At 38.9% G+C, this 22441-nt stretch overlaps 1 protein-coding gene across 3 annotated transcripts; it reads right to left on the bottom strand.

Annotated features, from left to right (window-relative positions):
- Positions 1 to 913: 913 nt before the first annotated feature.
- parvb (parvin, beta) lies at positions 914 to 20819 on the bottom strand. 3 transcript variants are annotated; one of them, XM_008432773.2, is made up of 13 exons: positions 20479 to 20819; positions 8469 to 8558; positions 7935 to 8005; positions 7735 to 7837; positions 6432 to 6572; positions 4916 to 5031; positions 3942 to 4000; positions 3807 to 3826; positions 3508 to 3569; positions 3336 to 3404; positions 3010 to 3111; positions 2848 to 2920; positions 914 to 1669 (listed from the first exon to the last, which is right to left on the bottom strand). In XM_008432773.2, exons 1-13 carry the CDS (start codon positions 20591 to 20593, stop codon positions 1593 to 1595), a joined length of 1098 nt encoding a protein of 365 aa, XP_008430995.1. In that variant the 5' UTR covers positions 20594 to 20819; the 3' UTR covers positions 914 to 1592. The 3 variants fall into 3 exon arrangements, with proteins under 3 accessions (XP_008430995.1, XP_008430994.1, XP_008430996.1); XM_008432772.2 differs by having other exon boundaries at positions 3508 to 3572; XM_008432774.2 differs by lacking the exon at positions 20479 to 20819 and adding an exon at positions 12213 to 12405 and having other exon boundaries at positions 3508 to 3572.
- Positions 20820 to 22441: the final 1622 nt, after the last annotated feature.

A 22441-nucleotide genomic window follows, 5' to 3' on the forward strand; every position in this document is an offset into this window, starting at 1 on the left:
GAAACACGTCTGTGTTGCATAAAGTCTCATCCTGACAAGTCTGTGGATGCGAGAGCTGAAAAGAAATGTAATTAGGTTTCTCTTCTTTTTTTTGTCCTATTTTTGCTCCTTTAACGTGTTTTTTTTCTTCTTCGAGTCAATTATTGTATTGGGTTCATCTTTGGTATAATTTTGGAGTTGAGTTTTCAACTCTGCACACGTTTGTCAAAAGTTTGTAGTTTTTCCTTTACATCAAAAATATCGTTTTTATTATGTTGTTAATTCATCTGAAATATTTGACATTTATCAGTTGAGCCTTATTTTGCAGTGTTTAACTCTGGTGTGTCACTGTTGCAGAAATAAACAAAGCCTTGCCTTAATGATTCTGCCTGCGTCGCAGCAAATGTTTCTGTAAAACTTAGCATTAATGATGCCTTCATGACTGTGTAAAATATTCAGCTTTACTTGGCAATCAGCTGTGAATTTTGTGCTTTAAACAATCTGGTGGATCCCCCTTATTTTCTGGCAAGAGAATACAGTTTGATGTATTTCGTGAGGAATTGATTTTCTCAGTCTCTTTTGTTATCCGTATATTGAGTCCAGAAACGGTGACAAACGTTTTAATCTTCTTTACGTTTTTGTGTTCAAGATGAGTAGTAGTAGTAGCCCTGCAATGTTTTGTAGATAAAGCAAAAACTTTAAGCAAAAATGATACTAAGAAGTCGTCTTGAACAGATAAGAGGTTTTTAACGGGAGAGTCATGTTTGTGCTTATTTCAGAGAATATAAACGTTAATTTCGACACATGTATGTTATCCCAAATACTTTTGGACCTAGGCAGTCATTTTTGACCCCATATATGTTACCAAGTTGTAAAATTTTATCCAAAAGAAAAAAAACAAAACAAAACGGCAACAACAATAAAAAAACCCAGCTTTTTAAGTTGATTTGCCTTGATTGTACTATTTTTAATTAAATATGAGTTTTAAAGGACAGTTATTACATTCACATACTTTTACAACATACAGTACAAGTTTTGAACAGACTGCTTTGCATCTCGTACGTCTCACAGAGTTAACGGTTTAATTCTTGCGTAAGCTAAGCAAATATAAGAGCTAATATACAACAAGCTTTTCTATTCTGATTCTGGCTTTTTTTGCAACTAAAAAAAGAGAAAAAACATTTTTATCTCAAATTTCAGTTTCATTTTAACGGCTTAAAAATTCCACGATCCAGACACGTTCTGAAAATATCAGCAAAAATATTCAGCACTGAAGGCAATTAGTTCACTTTAGCACAAACATTCTCCAGCGTCGTCATTTTCCCATGACGGCTGTATTCAAATGCAGAGCATAAAGGTCGCCCTGCTTCTTAAGTCGCAGATAACTTTCGAGGAAGGAATAAATAAATACTGACATTTGGAGATGATTAAAGAAGAACGTTCAGAGCCTTGTTCTGTCCTTTCCTTCGGGGGGTTTCGGATTGCAGATAATGATGTCTCTAAGTCCCAGGTGGCGTCCTCCAGAGCCCAGACCGTAACGACGTTAGCCCGAGCTAACGACGTTACGGCGTGTTCAGAGTTACTCTGACCAGAGTACTGCCAGGGAAACGGGTTCAGTCAGAGTTTTTGTAGTTGGTGAACAGATTGTAGAGGACTCTGAGGGTGGATTTCAGGTTCAGGTTGACCACATCTGCAGGAAACATAAGCACCAATTGAGATAATTACTTTTAGATTGCCCTTTCATGAAGGTTCTTGTTCGAGTCTGGCGCGCGAAAAGCCTCGGACTGCTTTCCTTCGAGCAGCCATTTGCAATTTTCTGGAACAGTGCCGCAGCCTAAAATAGATCCTCAAGAATTCACAAATGATTATGGTATGATGCATTACTCCTGGCTGAGGATTCCGGGAGCACAAAGTAGGTTTCTGATCTTTTTTGGAGGTGTCGCAGTGTGCGACATAAGCCACTAAACTGAATTAATCATTCGAACTGGGTCTGGGTTAACCAGGAGGCCAGTCAGATAACAGCAGTGTTGCTGCACGAAGCCTGCTTTTAGCACCCTAACGTCGGCGTTTCTCTGTTCCGGGTCTCATTTGTTGCCTATAATCAACCTTGCGATGAAAGATAATCACAGCAGCTGAGATTGCAGGAGCTGGAATGAGCTGAATTAGTGTAAATGTTGGGAACAGAGTTGAGTAGTGATTTGTTTGTAGAAAGAGAAAGGACATTTACATTATGGCTGCATAGAGCGAAATGACATCAGAAGATCTTATAAATAATTATAAGGTTTATACTTATGACTGTAAATCTAAAAATGAAGTCTACATGATAACAGTTGGTCATATCCAAGTTTTGAGGTGCCATCTTTTATATAAGCAGGGTGAGAAGCTCAGCCGGATATTAACCAAGTGGTGTCAGATTAGGCCGAGGTCACCACCTGCTGGACGATCATGGTAATAACAGCTTCCTGTACACTCACTGACTTCTCTGGTAAAGAAGGAACAAAAAAAAACAACCTTAAAGTACAGAAATCTTTTAATTTAGTGAAACATTTTCCACATTTATTCAGTGGGTAATACAAAAAGTTGACCCTATAAGAAAAAAAAGAGTCCAAGATGCCATAAAATTTTGATCAAATTGCAGAAATGGGGCCACAGCATCACTGTTTCTCCGCCATACTTAAAAGTTGTGCTTTTTAATATAAACCAGATTTCCATTAGAACAGGTATAGTTTATACTACTCCAGTAAATATTAAGTTATTTTAGTTAAACTCATGTAATTTGTGTTATTTGGCATTAAAATTGTGTTGTTTTTTTAAGGAGAATTTAGTTCTGATCTGCAGTAATATTAAGGCGGTGAAATGGTGGAATACCTTCTGGCCTTGCTTTTGGTTTCTTCAGGCCTCCGTCCTGCATCAGCTCAAAGGCAAATGAAACGTTGTGAACCTAAGTGGGAGCAAAGCTGGCAATTAATATTTCTCATCTAAAAAATAGATGTAAATCTATAATTTCTAGTTTTCTATAAGTGAGACAACCTTCTGCTCAAAGCTTTCAGGGGTGAGAAAAAAGTTGTAGAGAGGGACAAAATAGTCTTCCAGCAGCCCCATCAGCAAAATCAGGTACACTCCATCAGCAAACTAAGGAAATACAAACATCTTATAAATATGTATAATAGACAGACACATTAAACATAACGCATCATGAAGGGATTCACTTTAAAAATGTCATCCAGTCAAAAGAATAACGGAAAGAAATCAGTTAAACTGTAATGCACGATATATATTTTTTAAAATATTGACAATATATAAATAACACGACTTTTTGGATAGGATGTGATCTTAAAAATATATCCATAAGATACCTGAGATTCCAGCTCAGTGACCTCCAAGTTCAGCTTGTTCAGATGTTTGTTCACGAAGGTGATGAGGGACTGAAGGGAAAATCCCAAAGCCATTCAGCATTTTTACAAAACATTCTTTAATAAAAACATAGCTTTAGAAACGACATCTAATGTTCAGCTGAGATCTTATTACCGTTTTTACAACGTTGAGCTTGTCGGGCGCATGATCCAACAACGTGTCAAACGCATCCCGCTCTGCTGGAAAGGAAAACAACTTGAAGGAGGTACAAACACCGACTGGTGATGACTCAAAGGTTTTATCCTTATCTGATTGAAGATGTTTTTTGTTTTTTTTATCTGTGACTGAAGCAGCATGTGTTCACTTCTAGTTTAACATTTAAGAAGAACCAAAACAAGATAAATTCAAATTGTTACCAAGACAATCTAGTTGTTTGAGCTTTTTACACAACGTTTTGGGTTTCTTTAACTTACCAAATCGCCCCAGCATCATTCTGCAACAAAAAAAAAAGCAAATGAGAGAAATTAGATGATTAATTTGTTTGTTCCTCAGCTGCAGGCAACAAGCTCTTCCAATAAGGCTCATAAATGTGTCTTGGTAGCTCTTACTCTGTGGTGCTGGTCAGTTCTTTAGCCACGACAGCAGTCTGCAGGATTCCTTCTCTCTTCTGCATGAACACAAATAAAAGTTGAGACTTCAGAGAGTAACTCATGTTGCAGATAAGGAAAATATCAACCACAGTTTTAATTTCAGGAACATTGTTTCTGCTTCTAATGTCAACGCCTCGGCCACACTATTCCGTATAGTTAAGAGTATGAAGATATTTCTGGAACTGGCTCTCTAGGTTCACCTTTCTGGACATTTGATACCGTCACATACGTAATTCTTTTTCTATATGTAAAAACAAAAAATTCTGCACCAGAAATTATGCAAATGTCACAGCAGCAATGACCCATTATTGACGTCACTTCATCTCATTTAATGCGGATCTGTCAACTCATCTCATGCCCAACGCCTGAACAGACATGAGCAGAATAACCACTTGGGGGCGCTCAAAGAGCATCAACAGCATCGTTGAGATTTCCATTCTTACGGTGAGAAATGTACACGTCTACACCTTCATCCCAGTAAACAAGCCGTAAGGTACGCGACGCACAATTTAAAAGCAAATGCATCTCAATAAACAGAATAAAGTGAAAAGTTGAATTTTAATTCATTGTACATCAAGTCATTCACTGTATTTCTGTTTATTTTAGTAATTACAGCTAAGAGCTAATAAAAACTCACAATTCATACATAACATTTCATACAGAAATGTCACCACAATCATCGAGAAGAGTTAACAACCATCAGTCACAGCAATAGACAGAGTTAAATGGAGAAAGACATGAAGGTATTAGCAGCAGTAGCTTAGCTTAGACTCCATTGAGTCTATGCAAGACATGCATTTTTACCAGCTGAACTGAAATACTGAAGACAAACTGAAAGAAAGCATTTAAATCAATAGTTTTACTACTCAAAATGTATTCATATTTCAGCCTTCAGTGCTTTCAGTGATTCTGCAAGTCGACTGGAACCTTACTTTTACCACCACCACCTGCACAGTCACGTGTTCAGGGAGTCTGATGGGAGCCTGGAAGTGCATAGCAAGAGCAACCAGCAGGTAAACGATAGCCACCAGGTTCTTTGAATGAATCGCTGCAGAGACGACAATGAAACAGAAAATCACGTTAATGTTGACATGAATTTAATTGGGTAGAGCTGTGCAATATCAGAAAAAAATGTGCCAAATTCTGCAATAGCAACATGGGTTGGGAGACATAAACACCCAGGTGTAGAGCGTTGACGTCTTCCCTCTTCAGCTTCACTAACATCTCTCACTGAAAAACTTGCATCTAGCAACAACTGACTGTATTGGCAACCAAACAGCTTTGTTGCATGGCAACACCGTGTTTTAACAACCAAACATCTTGTTTTGGTCATCTGCTCAGTTTCCTGTCATAATAGCAAATTTTGCTGGACGATAACTTGTCACAATAATCAGAACTTATTGCGATAAACGATAACATTGTTTTGACACCATTTCCAAGTAATATAATTGTAATGGCATAAAAATGCAAGAACTCATACCGTTGAGGCCATCGTGTATTCTTGTTTTCTCACACACCTCCACACTCTCTAGGGAAAGACTATGATGATGCATGAAAGGGAGTATGAAAGTGTATGCAGAAGCAAGAATACATTACGGCTTAACTGGCCTCTCATAGTGACTGATCTCACAAATGGAAGGATAGTCAGACATTCGTGAAAAATAAGCTTTCCCAGAAAGACTGAAGCCGTTACGGACGATGAAATGGTGGGAAACGGGTGGGCAGGCATCATAATATACGTTATGGATCACTAATGGGATGTTACTCGAGTTCATCCGGGATGTTTGTGTGAAGACAGACAAGTGAATACGTTTGGCAGTGAAGCGTATCTATCTAGGAAGTTCTTTGTGATACTGGTATTGCCCAACTGTGTTTTGAAGGAAATACTCGTCATTTTAAAAATGAAGACACTCAGCTGTGTTTAACCAGTTTCACTAGGCCTGCCACAATAATCAATAAATCAAATTATCGCATCATAAATTAAAACAAACTCAATTTCACGATTTATCGTTTTTCTCTTCCTACCAAAAGTTGGATAGTAAAAGTCTTCAAATTGGAGTTTTGGTCTCAGCTAAACCTTTTTCTGAAGGATAATTTTGTTTCCAGAGACTTCATCACTCATTTTATTACTTGTTTCTGTTGGGTTTTTTTTTATTTATTTGGATATTTAAAATGTCTTCCAGTTCCAGTGATAAAAGTTAATTACAATTTAAAGTTTATTGATCTTTGAGAATGTGTTCTTGCATTGCTGTGCCATTATTATCATTGTGTTACTGGCAAACTGTCTCAAAACAACTATATTACTGTTTATCGCGATAACGTCTGGGACGATTAATCATCCAGAAACTTTAGTTATTATGACAGGACTAAGTGTCACACATTAAAATTGTACGTATACATTTTGTGCGTTGACTTCAAGTCAGGGACTGAAAAGGGTGTCGAACTCACAGTCCACACTCCACTCCAGCGTCCAGCCGTGAGGCCTCAACGTGTTGTTGACGGCCTCCAGAACCGTCTGAAGCTTCTGCTTCTGTCCGATCTCCGACTGGGTGACTTCCGCTACGTTCAGCTTCCGACCCGACAGTTTCTCTGTCACCGACGGACAAAGGGAGAGGTTTAGGAGTCCGAGCTCATCTGTGTCCGTTCAAATATTACTGCACATAAAGAGTAGCCAGCAGCTGAACAAATGCAACAAAGGACTTTGTTGCATTTGTTCAATGCAACAAAGTCTTTTGTTGCATTGAACAAATGCAACAAAGGTGCAAGAAGGATGGAGTTTGAAATGGGGCAAAAATCCCACATAGCTATCCAAAAGATGTCTTGGTAACAGCTGAAGATCATTTGGCTTTAAATGTGAACATACTTCCTGTTTTGTGTTCATCACCAAGAACCACACAGAGTTCTTTTCATACTTCTTGTTCACTAAAATAGACAGCTAGTCACAAGCCATTTGTTTACGTGTAAATAGCTGGGTGTTATGCTATATGACTCTTAGGACTAGAGTGACATTCCATACAAAGCCACCTGCTGGCCAACTTGTGTAAGTGCACACAAAAAAAAGCTGACAACCAACACGGACAACCAGCCAATCAGAAATGCTGAGCAACTTTTTGAATCTAGACTCTTTCGGCTTAAAAATAAGTTTTATAGCTTTGACTGAATATATGCAAGTAATTTGTTTTTAAAACAAATATTTAAAAATGTATCCCCACGAATGAAAATGTAAAAAAAAACTTTGTTTAGTGCTTTAAAAGGGGGAAAAAAATTCTTCATGCTAAAAGATAATAAAATTCTTTGGGTAAAAAAAGAGGATAAACGGTTACTAATATCTGACTTTCTTCTGAAACCTTTATTTTATAGAAAAGACAAATATGGTGATGCTGTTAAACATGCTGGTGCTTTACATCCTAAAACAGATCACATTTTTTCACAGCAGACAATCGAATAGAGCTGCTAATGCATTAACTGAATGAGAAGAATATTTATTTGAACTTCAGGTTGCCAGTTTTCCAAATTAAATGGTTTCCAGAAATCCTGGGGCTAATTGTGCTGTTGTTTCAGGAGCCAGGACTTGTTAGTGCCCATCTGGCAAACAGAACAGCAAGAAATGAATCTACTTTACATTTTTAGAACAGAAATGAAAACCAGCATGACTGAAAGGAGCCTTAACGCAGTCTACCAGAGAATAAAACCTCCTCTCAGGTTTTATTCTCTTTTTTCTGTAACTGTTAAACATGTGACCATTTCCTACCGAACAGCTTCTGCAGCACTTGCCCATCGTAGCAGTCCTCCTCCAGGTCTTTCACTATGATCCTCTCCTCCTCCAGCTCGCTGTTGATCCAGTCAATCAGCACCTGCGTGATCCCGTTCGCACGATTGGGGTATTTTGTTTTGCTCTGAACATATTCAGCTTTTGTTTCGCTGCACAAAATCCCATTCGGTCTCATTTACCTTCACGAGATCTTTAAATTTAGGGTTTTCCCTTGACGTGGGGTCCAGCATGATCCTTTCAGCATTTTCTTCTGCGAGGAAAAACAATGTCAAAACTATAATCAGAAAACATGAGTTAAATAAAGTATAACAACTTTTTATTCAAATAAGAAATTTTTCTTTTCTCACCGGTGAGATTAATAGTTTATAAATATGATGACAGGTTTTCCTTAAAAAAAAACAGCTTCACAGCCATCAATGAGACAAGTCTTTCCTCTCAGATGCATCAGAGATGATTTCACGGTTTACAGAGTTCAAGGGCATCCGCACTCCACCCACTTTCACTTCCTCCTTCTCCGCTGTCAAACAGTTTCAGCAGAGTCATTTTCTTGACCTTTGAGGCCTGAATACCCTCTGACACACTGCCTTCAGAAATCAGTCTGAAGAACTGGAAGCAGTAAGCATCCAACCGTAACCCACCGCTAAATTTAACAGAACTGCACGCAAGTGTGAGGTGCTTTTCAGGTCCAAATGGTTCGTTTACAGCGTTCATACCCAGCAGAGTGTCCTCCGGATGGATTTCTGTTGCTGAAGGAAGCAGCGGTGCGTTGATGGCGTTCTTCCCCTCCTCATGGAGATCGCTCACTGGTGGGACGGAAACAACGGGGAGAAATCAGGACGATTTTTTTTAAAGCAAGCATGCATTAAAAATTAGCAAGAGAAATTAAAAGTGTAATTTAAGGTGAAAACAAACTGAAATCATTAAGAGTACAGAACAAAAATGTAACAACGTAGAAAAAAATGGAATCAAATATTGAACTTCTTTATTTAATAAAATATACAGTCACATTGAATGTTTTCTGCAATTTAAACAATTACAAATAAGTAAAAATAACTTCTACTTTCTCCTTCGAACGTGTAAATATAATGTGTATACAACTTTGTTTTTTCTTTTATTATACCGTGTTCGATGAAGTCAAACCAAAATACTGTTTATGAAAATGAAGTTTAGAGTCCGAGCCGGTGCTGTGATGCGACGGCTTAGAGAAAAGCGTGTTAACGTCTTAAAACGGTCCAGTCAAAGTTCAGATCCGAGTTCAAATGGGAATCTGTGGCAGGATTTGAGAGTTGCTTTTCGCAGATGCTCTTTATTCAGTGTGACTGAATATCAAACCAATTTCAGTTTTGAAATGTGCAAATCTGGAGATTTACCCCCAAAAACCTGTAGCTGTAATTGATTTGATGTAAAAGACGGTTCTGCGGCTGACTGACTCGGGGGGCAAACATTAAGCTTTCTGCTTATAACATAACAAAATATGAAAAAAATAAAAAAAGCTCCAGTTTGTCACAATCAAAACAGCTGAGTACTGGGGTTCAGCCTGCAGGTTGATTTACTTTCAGCTGAGGTTTGCTGCATTACACACACACATCCAGAGGATTTAATTAACACACAGCGTTTGCATTTAGAGAGGATTGGCGAGAAAACGGGAACACATTCTAAATTACACCAGAACTCACACGTTGGCCATTTCAGCTCTTCTTGCACACTAATGAGCTAACCACATAGCATGTAGATCCTCTTCATGTGGCTACTGTGATTAAGCATTAAACTCAAGCCCAATCATGTACTATAAACGATTGCTCTGATTGGCTAAGGTAGTGTCATTTTAAGCCTGCGTGCTCAACTTGCCAACAACCCAACATCGTCCCACTTCCCTCCACTCACTGTCAGGTAGAGCCAAGAAAATTATTTTAAAGAAAAAAAGAATAAACTTGTGGAGTAGATATTGACTGTAGGGGATCGTTATGACAGTGTAAGATGGAGGAATTCCAAAGTATTCACTTTGTATAAAGTACAATGGTACTGACTTATTTACTGGTGCTTCACCAATTGTGTGAAATACAAATTAAATATTCACATTTCAACAACGAGGCGTTTTAAAGTGCTTTACATCACGAAAACGTAATGCAGAAACTGATTATGAAGCAGCAGTAAACTTTAGATCTTGTGAAAAGTCATCGTCGAAATGCTCCAAATATATTTGACCGCTGATCAAAAATATCGATTAATCAATGTTCCTGTTATTATGAATCAAAGGCAACTCTAAGTGAGAAAAATAATTCATCAGGGTTTCAGCAGTTTTACAGTTTTTTGGAAGTTGTACCAGATTAATGGAGCATAAAAACTGAATGTTGCTTCTCCACAGATAATAGAAAATAAATTGTCTTAAAGAAATTAATGGAGATGCACTTATCGACCCCGGTTTGTTTGCTTGTTGGCACCAATAGCAAATTGGCCAATCACACAAATTGAGGTACTGCAGACACTGCTGATCTACTGGGACCTTCACACTGCTGGGTTATAGAAAATGGTTGGGAAGAAAGAGCATATTAATGTCAGAGGAGAATGGGCAGAGATTATGTTAGGCAATAGGGACTCAAAGAAATCGCTCACTTTTTTTTTTATCTCCCTCTACTTTTTACCGTTTATTCAATGTTACATGACTCCGTGTTTCCGTTTTAAATTATGTAAAGCACTTTGAAATGCCTTGCTGCTGAAATGTGCTATGCAAATATAATTTGATTTGACTTTGATTTACAGCCAAGGCATACAGGATACCACCTGAAGGAGGCATGTACAGCAGCAGGATTGTAGGATTCCTCTTGTTTTTGTAAAAGATCACAAGTCATTTCTCCCACTAGCAATGGTTTGTTTTGGTTGCATTTACCCAGAATGCCCTGTGCTGTAGTCCGCTTTAAGCATTCGGAGCGGTCTCCGGTTCACATATACATTCGAACTGCGCCAGAGTTCACTTCAACGAACCGAGACCAGAATTTACCTTTTTGGTTAACATCAGAGTTCAGTTACGTATTCACACCTCCCCAAATGAACCAAACGTTCCGGGTAAACGAACTAGAGTTTGTAGTAGGCTACTGACTGCGTTTAAACACCATAGTGTACCACAGTCTCTTATGACCACAGTGTACTCATCTGATGGCTACTTCCAGCAGGACAATGCTCCATGTCACAAATCTCAAATCAGCTCAAGCAGGTCTCTTGAACATGACGATGGATTCCTTGCGGCCTCTGCAGTCACCAGATCCCAGTCCAATAAAGGATCTGTGTGATGCGTTGGAACCGGTGAAGCAGTGATGTGCAGCTGACATATATGTGATGGGGGATCCTAAAATAAATTATTTTTAAAAAGAGCTCTACCACTGGGATTACCCAATAAAGTGACCAGTGAGAGTAGAAGTTAAATGAACTGAATAGAGTATACTGTATCTGGTGAAATTTGCACACTCTTCCTGATGTGGATCTCCAAACTCATTAGTTTTGCATCACATTTACATCCTTGCTTGTTGGGCACTTGACAAATGTTTATTCTGGTTTCGGCTCTGAGCTTCATTCCAAAAGTTTCTCATATTTCTTACTTCCTTTTTTTAGAACAGATTGCTTGACATTTACTGCCCAATCTATCAACAACAACAAGAAGAAAACCTTCTCTGTAACCTTGGATTTGTTCGGTAGTGGAAGCAGCGCAATGACTTCAAAATTTCTTCATGGAAAAACAAACTCTTGACACGTGTGAATCCATCTTTAAGCAGAATATATTTCTGTTGGCACGTTTGGACACGGACTGCGGCGATACTCCAGAAGATTTAAAGGCTTTCTTGCTCCTAATGGCCATAATGCTTTTTTTCCTCCCGCTTTTCAATTTGCACAACCTGCAACAGGCTAAACCGCAATCAATGCTTCCAAATCTATCGTTTCATCCAAGTCCTGGATTATTCCTAGAGCCTGGAAGGGCAAAGGAGGAGGAGACGGACGTCAAAGGGAACAAACCGGAGTGTGTTTATAGCACAGCTAGAACAGTAATACGACCTCAAAGCGGTGACTTATGAGAAGATAAACAGAATTAGCCGGAGAAGAAGGTTCCCCAAAGATTTACTATCTGCTCCAGCCCTCTCATCGAGCCTTTAATCGTACTATAGATCAGCAGTTAGCTTAGTAATTACACATCAGACTGACCAAAATTCCTCCTAATTGTTGCTTCCTGCCTGCGTGTCCATCTCACTGCATTACTGCTGCTTTGAACCATGTGGGGTGCATCTGAATAATCGTAATGTTTAAAGAAAAAAAAAAACAAACTCATTTACTCAAGCAGTGCGCTGCTGATTCCTCTTAACAGCTGACATTTAACCAAGGCTGCACTGACGGCTCCCGCTTCCCCATTTCCACTTCCAAGTTCCTAATAGTCCAGCAATAATTTAAAAAAAAATACAAAATCAGATTACCTTGCTTCTTCCTTTTAGTCCCACACAGCAGCCCAGCCATGTCCCCTTTTACCCCCCCAAAAGAAACACACACTCCGGATCCTCCTGGGAGCCAGCGAGCAAGCGAAGGAACTAGTCACAGAATGAGAACGGTATTAAATATTGAGAGTATTTGTGTGCAGGGTGTGTGTGTGTGTGAGTAAGTTGCGATCGGTGCAACTGAGCAGAGGCAGGGGTGTCATCACGTGTTTATTTCTGTCACAGCTCTCCACCCCACCTCTGCGGCGCAGCTACCAGACAGGTTCATCAGAGGAGGGGGTGTGTGCGCGTGTGTGTGAGACAGGAAGGGGACACGCACCATGCCGGAGGCAATTAGGTGAGAGCGCACAGGTCGGCTCTGGGATGTGGAGACTTGGTGCACTTTGAGGAACAACCACAGGTAAATGTGAAAAACTGATGTCACTGCAGCCAGAACAAGTGGCTCTGCATAGGGGCGCCGCGCAGGAGGGGGCGCCAAAACGATGAGAGAAAATTCTATTTCTAGAGGCATTTTCTGCATTCAGCAGCTGTTTGTGCTTTAAAAACGCACCATAACATGTCTGCGTACTTGAATCACAAATTCAGACCCGAGTGTGGGGTGTTCTCACGCTCACAACACGCGTTATATCAGTGAATAATGACGCTTGCTGCAAATTTCATGGGCTAGTTACAACGAGCAAATCGACTGTGCATGAGAACAGTGCCGTGAATATCTTCGTATAACCAGCTGGGCTGTGACTGTTCCTGTTAACCCACTTGTTTTAATTTAATACACACAAAGCTCGCAGCCATGAACATTAATCTTCTGGACCAACAGAAGCCAAGAAAGGAGCTTCTTTCTACATGGACGACTGGGTTAAATGACGCCGATTTATCAAAACCACTGCAGGGAGGTTCCCTTTGCATTAGAGACGGTCTGCTTCTAATCTGTGTGCATCATAAACAACGGCGTTAAGCAGATTGAAATCGACCTCCTCCGGCTGGGAAAGAGCCGCTTGACTGAGGTGCACAGGGGAGGATATAAATAAGGCCGTAGTACGGAGAAGACAGACAGACGGCCGCTTAAATATAGCGCCGGTTATTTACATCCAGTCAGGAATCGGTGAGTAACAGCAGAAAGGAGAGGATGGTGTCTGAGTGGGTTGTGCACTTCAGACCCCACAGCTGGAATTCATTTAGCTTTTTTTCCCCCGTTATCTGTGTGTGGGAAACTTTTTTTTTTCTTTTTAAAAAGGTTGATCTGTTTATTTTCTGCTCCTGATAAAAAGGGTTTGTTTCCGTTTGATCCGTCAAGGTTTGAGGAAGTGAGACGACGTTTCAACAACAACATGTTAGATGTTCGCAATGAAGTCTGAAATCTAAATCCAACTCTGATCACCATTCAAACTGAATGGAACAGGTTTATGTTTTGTAACAACTAGTACAATTAAACCCGTGACGTAATATGTTTGCTCTGTTTAACGAAGGTGTGATTACAGTTCCCTGCAAATTACCTTTTCCACGTTTTATCATGTTGCAGCTTCTAATATTTCCCCATCGGGTTTTTGATTGACGGGTCGACAAGCATAAGCTTGAAGTGGAAGTATAAGACATGGTTTTCAATTTTTGCATTACAATAAAAACTCACATCAGGTAAGATGCGAGTTTGTATACAACAGTCTCTGCAAAATAAACATCACAGCATGATACAGCCACCACCGTGTTTTGTAAAGGTATGATTATGTCAAAAACAGTTTACTTATAGCAATGTTTGCTTAAAGACAGTAATGTATAACATTCTCTAACAAACCTCAATACATTTTAGAGAATATCTTAATTTATACTGAATGCAGATATTACACTTTAAATTATGTAACTTGTTTTTATTTAAGGGTACCAATGTAGATGTGCTACAATTTCCCTGAGGGAAAGTCCCAGTGGGATTAATAAAGTTCTTTTTATATCTTAAAAAGGACTGAATATGCATACAACTATTTATGGATGTTTATTTGGAAACTTAAAAATGCTTATTTTCCTCCCACTTCATGACTCAGCACTGTGCTGGTCAACCACATAAAATAATAAATATATACATTCAAATTTGTGGTTCTAATAAATTTGTGCAAGCCACTGAATATTGGAATACAAGCTCAGGAATTAGTAAATAATACTGAACTAAATCCAGTAGAAATTAGGTACAAATTAAGTAAATTCCTCTTTTAGTAAAATAATAATGACATAAAAAAAAGACTGCCATGTACTGTTCAAAACCTAATTTTCAAGTAAGAAGCTAAATTAGGTATACGGTGTAAACGAAGTTATACTAAAATAAGTAAGCATTTTACATGTAGAGTGAAATGACTCAATGCTGTTGCCATCCATCCTCCAGTCTGTTTATTTCTACACTGTATTGTATATTCAGGGTGTAACCACAGTGTCAAAATGATCAGGATGCGACGGCAGCCCCATCATTCTCCACTGAGCATTCTGCTCAGTATCACTTCTGTTTATGAGGACACACAGTGAGGAGGCTGATGGGGAATGTAGAGAAAAAACATATCTCCTAAGATCACTGAGTTTAATGTAGAGATCAGCCAGTCTCCATAGCAACCTTCAAATATTACGTCCATGTCAAGTGATTGTTTCGGAGTGAAGGAAGCTGTAAAGATGTGAAGTTCATTGAGAACTACCAGGGCTTTAACTAAGATTAAAAAAGAAAGTCTGACGGAGAAATCTGAAAGCATCTGTAAGAGTTAGCATTTCTCACTCCTCTGTGGCTCTGCTCATCTCTAAGCCTGGTAAGTGGACAGACCTGCGTTCGATCAAGCTAATAACCTTTGCACTCTGTCATTCCTTCACTTTTTAAGGTYCTCTTTTTGGTGTTTTCCTTCCTGCTCATAAATCCTTCCTTTGTGTGTCATVAGATCTGAATCTTCTGGCTTTGAAGTTGTCTCTGAGCATGCACTTGATGTCTCACTGTTCACCCTTTTATCTCTCAGCGCTCTGTTAATCTGAACTGACTTCCCCACTCTGCTCCTCGGGGAAAGCGGGGGGTTTGCCTGTGGGCCACAAAGTCTTTGGTGGGCCGCTTGACCTTTTTTTTTTTTTTTTTTTTTTAATTTTATGCATGATGATTTTTATTGACCTGTTGAGTACATAGAGTGTCTACGCATCCTTAAAAAGTCTTACTTATAATGATACATTTCAAATTGTCCTCATACATTGATCACAGGTCTTAAAGCTTGTAGCAGGACTATTTAATCTCGCATATATAATTTTTTTTTCTCGTCCGACTTATAAGTCGGGCAAAAGTTTGAGTTGCATGCAGATTAGGTTCTGTAATTGGAGGCAGTTGAGGCTAATGGTAACTAGCTGCTAGTCAACAGAAGCTAGTTACTTCTGTTGACTAGCAGAAGTAACTAGCTCCCTAGGTAGCTACTTATCTAACAAGGTAGCTTTTTGCATCAACCATTGGTAAATGCCCAGTTGGCTGGACGATTGTCTTCGCCACTGGCTCACCGTGATGACATGTACATTCTGTGCAACAAAGCTTAGCACTACTGTATAAAATGTACAGTTTTCTTTTGCACATTTCTGTTGTGATACAAGTCTTGAATTTCATCCATAATAGTCTTAAAAAGGTCTTAAAGAAACCCTGCATAAGCTAAAATTGCACTTAAAATATTTGTCTTAATCCCTAGCCAGAATGCCTGATAAATAGATGACATTCTGTCACGGTGTGAAGAGGTTACCATGGCAGCCGTGGTTTTAAGCGAACCTACTGGTCGAGCCCCATCATTAACCAGTCTCGGCGCTCTTTCTACTCTGTCAGAGCTGCATTCCCAGCCAACTATTTCCATCTTTTCCTCAATAATGAACACGTTACTTGCGTCTTCGTTTTTGGTCATCGTCCTGTCTTTCTTTCTCTATTTCTGTCCATCTGCCTTCTGTCAGTCTGGTGTTCAGCCAAGACTTTGCAGGCTTTCACAACAATGATGCAGCACCTCACTGATTAGCAATCCCATAAATAGAAAGAGGTGAGGTAATTAGTAAAATCAGCTGCTGTTCTGTTTGATTGTAAAATAATTGCGGCCCTCGAAAAGGTGCCTGTCGCTTTTTTTATATAACATATTTGTCCAGGCAGACCATGGATTCGTACTGAAAAAACTATTTATWGAGTTTCTTTWAAAAGTAAATATYTTAATGYATAACAATATATGTGACCTAAAATAATGAGAGGCAGGCAGCTTGGTAAAGCAAAAGAGCTTCTGCTCACAGATCCCTTTTTGTCACATGCTGGTCATTTTTAACGTTGCAACCCAAAAAAAAATAAAAAAACAAAAAAAACGGGATAGTCGGGGAGACTCTTGCTCACTAATGCTAAACATAAAATTTAGGTTTTAATCCATAAAAATGTGGTCAGTCTTATTATTACTCGTTAGTTTCCTTAAAGGTRACACATTTGTAAATTGTAGACAAAGGGATTTAGAATGAGAACTTTGCTGCTTTTATATGACSTGAACATTATTTGGCCCAACTGAAATTTTAAAAGATGCAGGAGAAATCCCAATATCCAATATTTTTGTGGTCAGTGAATGCACCCTACCAAGACTGGAGTTCTGAACCATTGTCCTAGATGTTCAAGTACAATAAAACTATAATTCCTGAGCTCTCCTTATGTTCCTGAGCGGGTCTGAGTTCATCATGAGATTCTCACAGTATAATTTTGGCTAAAAAGTCAGTTTCATAGTATTGTAGCATGATCGCACAGAAAAAAAAATCTAAAGTAGCAGCGTATTAAAAATAGTCTTGCCTTGTCCGCTGGTGCTCTCTTAATATTAACAGCATGGCTTTCTGTGGTTTTCACAAACTCCACTGTCTGCCCACAAATTGATTCCAATCTCATCACCGAAACACAGACTTCCTTCCAGCTTATCGCTTCGCACAGAGAGAGTCAAACACCAGAGACGAAAGTCTCTAAAAAAAAAAGTGACATGTTCTGTCCCGTTTCACAGTAAAACAAGCATATAGCACTGAATATGTTGTGGTCACTAGAAAGAGATTATTCAGCAAAAATGAGGCAACCCTTTCTAACGGCATAACTCATCTGCTGAGTGTCGGCTTTGAACCACACCCAGGACGGCAGCATGCCGTCTTCTGCCAGCAACGTTGCTTTCAAAAGCTACGATGCTACCGTCTCTTTAAACATTCAACTGATCTGAGATCATCATCTGTGTGAGTGCATCTCACGCAGATAATGAGAAGGTCCGTACAAATATTACAAATTTAAGACAAACGTATTGCCTGGATTTATGTTCAATTATTTAAATAAAAACATTGCTTGTGTTTTTGTTGTCATACGTTTACTAACAATTCTTAATTTGATTGCTAGACCTGAAATTAGTGTACATTTGCATACAATGCGAATTAGCGACATTAGGCACAAATGTCTAATAAAAATAAAAAATGTCTAATAAAAATAAAAATAACATATTTTCTGTTTGAACTATATATATTATTTTGGCAAATATGATTCTGAAGCTGAATTACAACCTGTTTGTAGAGTATGGGATTATTTATTCTAGGGCTGAAATGATTCCTCGAGTATTAAAATTCCTCAAGGAAAATGTATCCGCCTCGAAGCTTCATTAAATTATGTAGCGCACCATGTTCCGGCCAGATCATTATTTGTGGAGGGCAGTGCTCTCACTTCTGCCTACGAGTTGTTGTGAAGTGCCAGCAGCATGGTGTTGAATTGTGCGGTGTTTTGGGGATAAGTAAGGATTGTAGAAGTTTGCGGTGCGATGGTTGGACTACGACAGCTTTTCTGGGGTTGGAATGGCGGTTTTGGAGTGAACGGTAGGAATGGCAGAGAGAGATCAGATTCCTCGGATAAACATAAAAATATTCTATAGAGTACTCGATTACTAAAATATTATTTTACAACAGCCCTAATTTATTCCACAACATTTTATGAATATTTATTAATCATCTGAATGAATAATTTTAGTTCAGAGTGACATGTTACAAATAGATGAACAGGATTTCTTTTTTCAACTATTCTACTTACTCTTATGCATTTTTAAATACCTTGGCTCATTTGCACTCCATTGCTTTCTAGTGTCACGAAAACACGACAAACCGAGGATTTAAGAAACTACATTTGAGAATCTCAATACATTTGTAGAAGAAGTCATCGTTAAAGCTGATGCATGTTCGTAGCTTTTCTGACTGGAGCATTTTATCAGCTACAATTTGTGAGGTCTTCCAAGGAAGCACTTCTACTTTCATGAAGCAGACATAGATCCAGCTTGTGGTGGCGAGAAACTTCTGATAAGATCCTGGGTATGAGGAAGAAAAACATCACCAGCATCAGTGGTGCGCACTCAACTGGTTGGTCAAATTGAGATCGGAAACAGATTTAAATCAGAGAAAAGGTTGGCAGAACGCATCAGGTGCTTTCATGGTGAAAACATCTGCACTCATCGTCCATTTTCATTTTTGACTTCTTGCTTTTTTTGTGTGTATTATTATAGAAGAAGAAAAACAAGTTAAGGAGTTAAAGTATAGCATAGATACATATCCTTAAAGAGAAACCGAACTTTTTTTGTAGCAGTCGTGAAACTTCTGGCATACTTCAGGTTGGATATTGGACCTTTTTTGGCTCCGACCTAAATTTTAAGCACAGTCTATAAATTTTCCACAGCTTTAATGTCAAATTCATTTAAAGAAGCTTAATATTAGCCTGAGTTATCCCTCCCAAACTTAGTTTTTATATCTGCTTACGATCACCGTCCTGTTGGACTCCCTACTGGGGTTTTATTAATCCATAGCTACTGAACTAAAGTGAAGCTCAAGACTTTTGAGGCAGTCATCCTGTCTGATCACTAGAACCACTAGAGATAAACATGATGCTCCCAACATCTATTAATAACATCTATTAATAGCAACATCTATTACAGCATACATAGATTTGGAAATCCCTTTTTTTTGAGTGGGTGACAAGATCAAAGTTTGTGTGGATGTTAAACTGACGTCATTGGACGATGACTCGCTAAGTGTTAAAGTTGAAAAACGATCCCAAACATACATCAAAACTGGTTTTGAAACACAAGTCAGATTAGACAAAACTCTTTATTTTGAAATCATTGAAGTTACGTGCCGTTTCAGATGATTAAACTGCTGGTTGGATCCACATAGAACAGCTTGAGGTGAGATCACCTCTTAGTTATTTATATCAATTGTACGACTCAATTCTTCGTAAATTAACATCTATTTTAATTTTTGAACATCAGAAATGATCGTAATGAGTTGTAACTATCAGGTACTATCTGAACTTAGGCAACGGTGATTTTATTTCAGACGAAGAACAACCAGGAGCTTTTCTCTTTCTTTCACAGTCTCCTCAAATCTTACAATTTAGATATTTCAAAAACCGTTGAGCTTCACATCAAAACCTCTAAAACCTTTCTGAAAATGGCCTTTTTCTTAAACGTTAGGAATGTTTGCACTTTTAAACCCAACATTGTGAGCATCTTTGCAAAAATTAAATGGGGGAAGAAAAAAAGATTAAACGGCACAAAAGCGGTTTTTCATTGCCTGATCCATTAAGAGAAGTTCAAATGAGAGAACATTCTCCTTGAAAGGTGAAGCCTGGAATCCAGGGTTCCTCCTAAAACAATTAAAATGTCTCTGACCTCCTCCCGGTGGGTCTGCTCTAATGGAAATTGCAAACACATGGCTGTGAGAAAACACACACACACACACACACACACACACACACACACACACACACACACACACACACACACACACAGCTTGAGGTTGATAAACCTTTGCAGCTGTCCTTCTGACCAAACTGCTCTGTGGATTAAGGACATAAAAATAGCTGCTTAAACTCACAGAATAATAGAAGAAAAATAAAGACTGCTTCAAGTTAATAATCTTCATCTTTATCAAAAGGCATTCTTGTAACAGGTCACTCTGAGGATCTGACCTATTTATACATCTTTACCTCATGTTGAATGCCAGAGGAGTTTGCCGTCTATGAAGTCTTTGTTTATATAAATAGATGCCTCCCATGTTTCCCTCCAGAGAAGTGTTAACTTTTAGCAGCTTCACCGCCATCAAAACCCGTCTGTGTTTGCGTTTTAAACAACGTGCCTACTCTTGTGACTGCAGCACCATGGACAGAAACACAAGAGGACTTATTACAATAACAACAACAACAAAAACGCCTTAAAGCAGGAAAAACTCTAAACCGACTCACCTTCTTTAGCCCGTTTCTTCCGGACCAGGGTTCCTCCTAATTTCCCCAGAAAGGATTCGTCTTTTTTCATCTTTGCTGGCTGCAGGCTGGCAGATGCGCTCGGAGTCAGAGACATGGTTCTTGTTGCGGCTCTTCTCTTTGGACCAACCCTTTTTTTTATTTTTTTTTTATCCCCACCTCTCTTATTCTCTCTGTTATTCCGCTCACTCCTCCCAGATCTGCATTCAGATTACCCAATCACAGCCCAAACACACACACTGTCTCTCTCTCTCTCTCACACACACACACACGGCACAGTAATCAGGCTTCTTCCAGGAGGCAGCCGCGGTGGTTTGGCTTTAATACTGATGATTCACATGGGAGGAAAAAGTCTCTATTCGCTGCGGCTAACCCACAGCGCCACCCACAGGCCTGCAGATGTCGTTCATGTTGTCTGTTAGCTAAAATTAGCCCACGTGTGTTTTTACAGGTTTAGGTTACACACACACACACACACACACACAAATCTGGAAAAGTTTGCAATTTATTGAATAGTATGGAAAAATGAAAAGTGAGTTTGGAAAACGTTTTGGTTTCTTGCTCTTTTTCGTTTATATCTTCTAATACGCAAAAGTCTGATAATGCTGCGGTTTTCTCGCTGATTTGTTAAATTGACATTCTTTATTATGTTTTAACATTTCTCCCCTCCGTATTTTGTTTTTGACTCACCGACTGATTAAATGCTTTTTATATAGATATAAAAATCTAATTTGTCCAGTTTCACAACCTCTTCTCTGTAGACAGCCTTTGAATTCAGGTTTAACTAGACCTAATAGGTCCACTAAAACTGCAAGTTGGAATTTTTTACTATGTAAAAAATGGTACCAATATTCAAAAAGTGCACTTTAAAGAGTGTATGGGACAATCCCTTCTAACATTTCTAGACTGCCTTATGCAAGAAACTCTACACGGCACAAAAGCAGTAAAAAGGCCCCATTTAACACCGCTCTCTCAAACTCGGACACCATTTAGGCCCAACTTCAGTTGAAGCAGATTCACTGCAGTTTTGTACTCTAAAATCATAGAAACAAAAATAAAACCGTTTGAAAAAAATCTGGAAAAAGACAGGGTCCTTTTTTCAGTGAACTCCAGCTTGTGCATTTTGTTTCTGCTCCATATCGTCTCAAATATATTCACCCCAGCAAGGTTTGGTTAAAAGTCCCTTTCGAGTGCTGTACTTTTATCTACCACAGGCTTTTTGCAGCTTCCAACAAGCTTACGACCTAAAAAATGTCTGCATTTACGATCATTCTTTCAATCAGAAATACTAAAGCGCATTTAAATTGGTTTCCTGGAAAACATACTGCTTTCAAGCACAAATTTTTATGACAGGCTTGTGGTCTGGATCAGTCCTGCAGCTTCACGTTAGTCTGTTTTATCCATTACAAGAAACAGTTTGATGTGTGTTTGAGATCATTTTTCCTGTTGGAACATCCAACCGTGTCCAAGTTTCATCCGTCTAATCCAGACTGTTACCGTCAGACGAATGAAAATTGGAACTGGAAGATACTGGGAACATCAGTTTCAGCGTCTACACTGGTAAATCTAGTGTGTAACATCAACATTAAAACCTAGAAATTTGTGACGTTTACCACACTGACAATTAAGACAACTGTGTTAGAGGAATGTTTGATGATCAGAGCAGACCACGATAAAAAAGAGAATGGAGGATCTGAAATGGGGCTTTCAAATTTATCCCAGATGGTAAGTGTGGTGGTGACAGCATCATGCTGTGGGACTATCTTGCTCAGTGGTGATAGGACGGTTCAACGTATGAACGGAAATGTATGAACCACTCTGTCGAGGCATGGTTTCATCACGTCAATGCTGACATTTCAAGCATTTTAGTGACGTTTGAAACACTCAGAGGTAGGCAGACTACCCAAAAATGATCCTACTTCAACATATTTTTACTCAAGTCCAA

This window comes from Poecilia reticulata, linkage group LG16, assembly GCF_000633615.1.
Source record: "Poecilia reticulata strain Guanapo linkage group LG16, Guppy_female_1.0+MT, whole genome shotgun sequence".
Lineage (NCBI taxonomy): Eukaryota > Metazoa > Chordata > Actinopteri > Cyprinodontiformes > Poeciliidae > Poecilia > Poecilia reticulata.

Excerpts from the sequence above, each read along its gene's own strand:
- parvb (XM_008432772.2), bottom strand. The coding sequence starts at position 20,593 with ATGTCTCTGACTCCGAGCGCATCTGCCAGCCTGCAGCCAGCAAAGATG. Across the intron at positions 4,001-4,915 it reads TGCAGGTGGTGGTGGTAAAA|AAGAGAGAAGGAATCCTGCA; the intron begins GTAAGGTTCCAG and ends GTGTTCATGCAG. Across the intron at positions 2,921-3,009 it reads CTGAAAGCTTTGAGCAGAAG|GTTCACAACGTTTCATTTGC; the intron begins GTTGTCTCACTT and ends GCTCCCACTTAG.